At 41.6% G+C, this 7,842-nt stretch overlaps 1 protein-coding gene across 1 annotated transcript in view; it reads left to right on the top strand.

Annotated features, from left to right (window-relative positions):
* Positions 1–7,842, top strand: part of MUSK (muscle associated receptor tyrosine kinase) — a 106,562-nt gene that overhangs the window by 83,746 nt on the left and 14,974 nt on the right. Inside the window, exons 15-16 of the mRNA XM_019517040.1 lie at positions 1,172–1,363; positions 7,491–7,639. Of these exons, the coding sequence (XP_019372585.1) occupies positions 1,172–1,363; positions 7,491–7,639 (341 nt within the window). The remainder of the gene's footprint in view (positions 1–1,171; positions 1,364–7,490; positions 7,640–7,842) is intronic.

Genomic DNA, 7,842 nt, shown 5'->3' with positions numbered 1-7,842 from the left:
AGGCCTTCTAGGCCGTACTTGCCATTCTAAAATTGTAAAACTTTCCTCCTTGGCAAGAACACTATTCAGTAGATTATTGGACATTGTTAAGGGTTGAATGATCAAAGGGGAAGAAAGGAACAGAAAAAGACCCAAACAAATAGGAAAAAGAGTCTTTGAATGAAATTTCTCCTGTTGCCAGGCATTACTCTACAGACTTTTCAGTGAATACACAAGACATTATCTAGACATGAATCCTCATCCTCTTAAAGCAAATTCCACAGCCTCAACCCTCAGTCTCTGTGGTTAATAGCCAACAGTGTTTATGAATCAGACCAGGGATTTTTCCAGCCTAGATTCGTTCTATTGTCAAAAACTGAAAGAACCTTTTTTGTAAAGGAGTGTCAATGTGCAGAGCATTTTGTTTATTATTCAGGATAATGCTTCCTGGGTATCATTGCTTCTTGTAGGGTTCTCAAAGAAGTTTAGGTCTTCTGTCTCCATATTGCTGCTCCACAATACAACATGGTCCTAAAACCTCTTAAACAGACAAATATTTCTTGCTCACATGGGTCATTCCATTACTGCCTCAACATGACTAATCATAGGAGAAAGAGATCAGCCCCATACATGAGGATGTACTAGATTGGATCCTGGCCTGGCAAGCTGACAGGCTCAACCCAGAAATAAGAAGCAAATTGGAAATGGATCAGAAGTAACAATTCAGTGTCATGAGACAATAGTACACAATTAATAAACTAAGGACAGATGGCAAAATGCTCAACAAAGCAGGGTGCTCATAGAGAGGTGCACAGCTCCATGTTAAGGGGTGCTATGCATCAAAGATAGTTCCCAAGTACAGTTTCACCTGAGTGTGCCATGCTGAACATGGACATGCTGGCAGGAGGACAGAGGGCATGGCAAACACAAGAGGCCTGAATCTGTGCTGAAATTCCCATTCTTGTGGCAAATCATTTCTACCACTGCAGAGCAGGACAAGAAGCTATAGGCTGTCTTTTGAAGGATTGCAAGTGACTCCACATATGCCAAGAGGCCCTGTGGGGTCTTTTTGTACCACATTTCTCCAGTCGTCCAGGGTCAAACACCAAATGAGATGAAAACATATTGTCTCCTGGCAGAGTAATATCTACATGATTTCACCTAACCATTGATTCCTTGTCCCTCAATTCAGGGAATCAGAGGCACCAGCACTTACAACTCTTCCCTCTGAGCTCTTACTGGACAGACTTCATCCTAATCCTATGTACCAGCGTATGCCACTTCTACTGAATCCTAAATTGCTCAGCCTGGAATATCCAAGAAACAACATTGAATATGTGAGGGATATTGGAGAAGGAGCATTTGGAAGAGTCTTTCAAGCAAGGTAAAGGTGCTAGTGAGTACTCCTTAGTGCTCACAATTAAATGCCATAACTATCTGGCCAGAGTACTGAAAACAGGAAACCACTGGCTCATATACTCAACGTGCCATAGAGAAATGCACAATTCAAATAAAAATGAAATATTCATATATGAAAGCATAACAACAGCTCACTTATTTCTATTGTTAATCATTTTTTCATCATTATTTAGCAAAATAGTCTTGTAAATGTCCCCATTCTCCTCCTGTTTATTAGGTCAGTTATTCCCACAAGACCAGTTCAAAGTCGCAGCTCAGTTTATCATGCATTGAGGACAATGATATAACTCTTCCTCTTGTTACTGAGAGTGGTCTATTGTGATGATATTGTATGCTTCAGGATTTTCAGTTTTGGGCCCCACACTTCACGAACGATGTGGGCAAATTTGAAAGAGTCCAGGGTAGAGCAGCAAAAATGACAAGAAGCCTGGAGAGCATGACTTATGAAGAAAGATTGACTCTGAGGGTGGGCAAGCACTGGAGCAGGCTGCCTAGAGAAATTGTAGAACCTCCATCCCTAGAAATGTCAAGAGCAGGTCAGACAGGCATTCGGCTGGAATGGGATCATGTGCCTTGAGTAAGAGGCTGAATTAGATGCATGGCATAACTAGGGCAGGGCAACTGGGGCAGCTGCCCCAGGTACCAATTTAGGGGGCATGAGGGGAAAAAAATGGCCACTGTTACCACTGCACGAGCATGCCAGCAGCAATCAGAAGACACACCACTGTCTCACGCCTCTGCATGAGTTTGGCAGCTGGCCCAGCCCTACACATGACCAAATGACCTTCTGAGGTCCCTTCCAGCCCTACTTTCCTATGTGATTCCATGAGAAGGGATATGAAGCTTAAGTCCTGTCAATTATTTCATTCTCTTACAGGTTAAGCATGATGGACAGAAAAGAATATTCTGCTGCAGCTTGTTAATTATGGTGTCTTATTCAGCAAAGCCAAAGTCTTCCTCTTCCACAGAATGGCTGCAACAGCTGATATTTTTAAGTTTATAGTATGAAAATAGTCTGCACTAAATATGGACAGTTCTACTGTTGACAAGCTTATTAGGAAATGAATGATGGGTAGACTACATTTTTTTCAATGGGGAAATACTTGTGATGGATGTGAGAGATATTTTTAATGAAGAGATGGAGAGGAAGTGCAGGCATGCATTTATTTATATGGGGAGTGTTAAAAATAACAGTTTAAAGGGCATACAGTGGGAAATCACAGATGCTTAGCTTCTTATTGATTGTTTGCTGGGGTTATTTGACCCCAGCAGTCTTTCCTACCCAGGGCAGGGGGGCTGGACCCAATGATCTCACAAGGTCCCTTCCAGCCCTAAACTTCTGTGAATCTGTGAGCTTTGATGGCTAAACTGGATGAGTTAAATTTGAAGTGACAACAAAGCATATTAGGGCAGAAATTCAGCTATGTTCCAGATGCTGTATGCCATGCTGATGATGCAAACCTCTCCTAAACCCAGTGTACATGAATTTTAAAACAAACCCAAAGAGCATGCTGTTGAATATAGCTCATTATTTTATTTCATCCTGGGCAAAATTCACCCCTAGAGAGAGGCAAAACAAGGATTATCCCCTACTTGAGTGCCACTCAAGCTCTATTTTGAGAGTTTTAAAGAGGACTTAATACTGCGTAGGCCTTCTTTGTGCTAGTCCTCTGAATGGAGGTCAGTACCACCCCTCTCCCCCCTTCCCCCAAAAAAAGAAAAAAGGGAACACAGCTTTTATAAATCTCTTTAAGTTCCATTTATGCTCTGCTGGTCTCTGGTACACTGGATATGTGTGATGTAGCACTTTGTGTTGGCGTATCAGTGCCCTTTTTCAATTACTTTCAATCAAACCCTTCTAGCTATATTTAAAAAAAAAAGGGAAAGGCAGCACATATATGAAAAACATCCTATCAAGTGTTTAGACCAGGGGTGCTCAATCCCTGGCCCATGGACCAGATATAACCTCCAACACCATGTCATCTGGGCTATTGGGTTCCCCATGGGTCCTAGCTCCACATGCTGGATTGGGCATGCAGGGTGGCATGGGGACTAATGCCAGCATATGGGGCCAAGTGGAGGCAGTATGTGGGGTCTGATCCAGCCCATGAACCAGCCCTGTGCCATTCATCTGGCCTGCAGGGCCAAACAATTGAACACCACTGATTTAGACAATGGAAAGATCCTCTTTGCCAATGACGGTTTAAATTGGCTTTTTGGGAGAGCTCCAGCCCTCCTGATTTCTGAATGGGTTTTTTGGTATGATCTTCTCACTCCCAGTAGCATGTTAATTTAGCATGCTTGAGAACCTTCTCATTTGCTGGGCAAATGGAAGAACTTGGCCCTACTATACAGCCCTGGCAGGTAGAAGAAACAATGTGGCCTGGCAGTACTGAAGATAACACCTTCATGGATCACTAAAGCTACCAAAGTTAAATTATTCCCTTTGGCCTTCGAAAACAAACTGCAATGCATTGGCCTATGTGTGTTAAATGGATGTCTCAGACTAAATATAGTAAGCCTCCTATTTCTCCTCGTCTAATATTTCATCCCTGTAAACTTACTTCTACGCATGGTGCCAATAATCTCTTTGCCAGTTGGCTTGCCTAGAATTCTGATTCAATGTTTACTTATTCTTGGGTCAAGCAACATGTCAGGACAGGAAGTGACTGGCTATTATTTACTGGCTACTTCTGAAAAGCTGCCATGTTTGCTAAGGACTAACTCACGCTGCAAGAGAATGAGGATGTAACGAGTTACCTTAACATTTGTCTTCATCATGCTCAAGTCTGTCCTGTCTGCGTGGCCTTCTGCTTTCAAGGCTGCTGAGTATTTCCTTGTGCTCACTAACAGTCAGCTAGTAGCTCTCAAGATATGTCTGATTTGTTACGGACCAACATGCAGATTTCTTCTAGAGCTGGAGCTAAATGGTCTGGACTCAGTCTATCAAAACTTGCTAAACCCTTAGATAAAGACTGTGGTTGGCAACCCTATTTCTCTGGCACAACAGCTCTTTCTACCATAAAGACTCTGTCTGTGCAGGAGAGAGAGCTGTCTCAGGGGCTAGTCTGGGACTGTGGAAACCCATCCAGAAATCAGGATGGCTGGAACTTCTCCAGTGCAAACCTCATCAGCTTCCACTCCAAATGCAAGGGGTACTTCTTCACCCCGCCTTTCCTAATATAAACAGAGAGCAGCATTCACAAATAAAATATAACAAAAGAAGAACAGCATAATCCTCTACCAACACCAGTACATCATTGTCCCTTGGGAGAGGGAGGAAGAAATCGAACGAACTGCATGTCATAACCATGTTGCTTATGGCACCCGTGAAAGAGTCTCAGATACCATACCCATTGGATTCAGGGTCTACAACTCTGTATGACTGGTCTGACTTTTGCACTGGTAGACAGTTTAAAACCAAAGCAGTCACAGCTCTTTCCAGAGCTGTGCAGATTCCCTGGAGGGAAAGGAGACATTAATATCTTTTTTGTCATGTATACTCTTGTGCACCAACAGCTGACTATTTAATCCAAGCATTGAATAAAGCATTAAAGAGACATACTGGTGAAAATAGCTGTTGGTATAACCTTGTTCCAGGAGATAATGGCCAGTTGGGCAGGAGGCCCTCAGTTTTGAGACCTGGAAGCTTGAAATCCTCTGTTAACTTCAGAATAAGTAGCCTCCTAGTACTGTCCCACACCTGTGTCTTTATTTCAGTCTGGAAAGATCATTCATTGAAATTAAAGAGGTTGGTCTCTGTATCTGTACAAAGTGGGCTAATAAAGACACCAATTATGTCCAAACTGGCATTTTTCTGCCATATGAATACTTGTCTATTAAGAGCTGGTCTGAGATCATTGAGACAATTTACACAGAGTAAAAGTCCCCTGTGAACAAAGCCCCAAGGATACTACTTATGTCCCACTTACATTTCACTCTCAGAGATCAGATGACACATGGTTTGTTGCTGGCCTTGCAATAAACAAAATGTAAAATCTGTGCCAACCTTTTATTTTTCTACCATATAAACTCATGTAAGCTACTAATGGGGTGTAATGAACCCCCAATACCAATCAGAAGACATGAGACCCCTTATCTTTTTCATACTTTGCTTATTAATAGAAAGAATGATACAGATCATTTACTCTCAAGCACCAAAATATGTGATCTTGGACAGCACATGAAAAGGGTATTCTCCCTCTTGATAGAGTAGAAGCTTCCATACACAGCAGAGGAGCACCCCCCCCACCCTTCAATTGCAACATTCATGCAAATGAAAGTTGAATCAGTGTTATTGCTCCTGGGTGCTGGAACTCAATGGGCAATCTTTTCAGCTGTGATATTGCTGTCCTGCGAGATTTCCTTTTAGATGGGCATTATGCCATTCTCTGACATTTGACAATGATCTGACATTTACCATGTCCAAGTACATCTGTTGCAAAGCCATATGTCTGGAGTAGATGACAAGGAAACTGGAAGTTTGCTTTGGAAATTAGAACCTGCCCCATGCTACTGGACAGTAAAATAAGGTGATGTTTAAGTAATGGGTGATCAGTAAATCCAGGAAAATAACATGAATCCCAAAGAGGTGCCACCTTCTATAGGCATTAGCAGGCTACGTCTAGACATAATATTTTCATGCTGAGCACCTGCCTTCCATGTCTCCCTGGGTATGAAATATTGTGGCTAATAAAATTCATGATATACCTCAACTGTTTAAAGAGTAGAAAGTTCCTGAGCTGTGGAAATGACCATCTCAAAATCTCTGGCAAGCTTGGGAGCCAGCGTCTTTAATTACAAGTCTTGAGTACAGAATGCCCTGTAAATCTGAAAAAGAAAATGTTTATATCACAATAATCTCTAGAGGCTCCAAATAAGAAAGAAGCCTCTTTTCTGAAGACATGCTAAATACACAAACACAGCGAGTGGCAGCCTGTCCCCAAGAAGCTTTAGCTTTGGCTTATCTTCTCTGACAAGATATTGGCTTTCCCTAAGTCTTAAAGAGGTCAGTGGAAGAAGTAGGAAGAAAACCAAGGTATGATGACTTCCCAACTCATGCTGTATTTACCAGTGGGTCTACAACATGGTACAAAATCTGTTCTTGGGTGGACCTGAAACACTGGTGTTCCTTCAAAGACATCCACCTTCTAGAGCTAGTGCAGTGTGCAAGAGTCACTGGATGGGGGACTATAATCTTCTTCATAAGCACAAACAGGCATACTAAGAGTCACCATAGTGCCATCCTTCTTGTAGAAAATGCAGATATATCTTACCCAGAGCTGAACAAAATGTTGTGCCTGAATGGCTTGTGTGCTGTAAGATGCAATCTTGGGGCAACTGAAATACTAGTTTGTTTGTTTTTCTGGACCACCAAAAAGATGGGAAGAAGCTTTGAAAATGTTGCAATAATCTATTTCAACATTTTTGATACTGAACTTTTTTATTGTTGTTGTCAAAAAGGTTAAAATAGACCTACAAATTATATTAAATGGTTCATGGAATGGGATATTTTATTTGGTACCAATTTTTCAGTTCAAGCCTCTGTCCAAAAAATCAGTTATCCACACAGAGCCCTACTTATTCTGATTTAGGGCATGGGCACATGGACAAGCTATTGTGAAGTAAAGGAAGGTGGTATTTTAGAGTGCATCACCTGCTCTGTAGTAATTACCCATGTGTACATCTTACCCTGTAGCAATGGAATCTAACTTGTGGTAGCTTAGGCCTCAGTGAAAGAGGGTTACATTATGCTAGCTTTCATTTACTGCTGGGCAAAAGCATGCACACAAGCAGTTATCACAAAGTAACTGTAACATATGGTAAAGCCTTGCCCTCCTTTATCACAGGGTAACTTGTTCACATATCCATGTCCTCAGATGAACTCTCTCTAAAGGTGAAATGCAGATATTCTTCTCTTCATGTTCCTTCAGTCCTTGTCCCTTCTTCAAACTGTCAAACAACACTGCATTTCAATTCCAATGCACATTAGAGCTTTGAAAAACCTCACATCCCTGTTTTTAGCAGTAACTGAAGATGAAGTTTGGGCATTACTTCTCCCTTGTGATCATATGCTTTCTCTCTCTCCTTAGGGCTCCTGGATTGCTTCCTTATGAGCCATTCACTATGGTGGCAGTGAAAATGCTGAAGGAAGAAGCATCAGCAGACATGCAGGCTGATTTCCAGAGGGAGGCAGCTCTCATGGCAGAATTTGATAACCCAAATATTGTCAAACTTTTAGGTATGAAAGCATAATTTGAAGCTTTTGGGTTCTGGTCTTTTAAGGAAACCATTTGCTATCTGCTAGACTGCAGAAAATATAATGCATGTAGGGTCACTCTAGGAAACTGAAATTTGCTTTTTCAAGCCCCTGCCATTTTGCCCTAATTGGCACATATTTGAAAATTTAACTTTAATGCAATTTTATTTACAATTAAGGAAATA

Source organism: Gavialis gangeticus, unplaced genomic scaffold (genome assembly GCF_001723915.1).
Source record: "Gavialis gangeticus isolate Ggan-Ray unplaced genomic scaffold, GavGan_comp1, whole genome shotgun sequence".
In the NCBI taxonomy this organism is placed as follows: domain Eukaryota; kingdom Metazoa; phylum Chordata; order Crocodylia; family Gavialidae; genus Gavialis; species Gavialis gangeticus.
The sequence above is the reverse complement of the archived record's forward strand: the minus strand, read 5'-3'. Positions and strand labels throughout refer to the sequence as shown.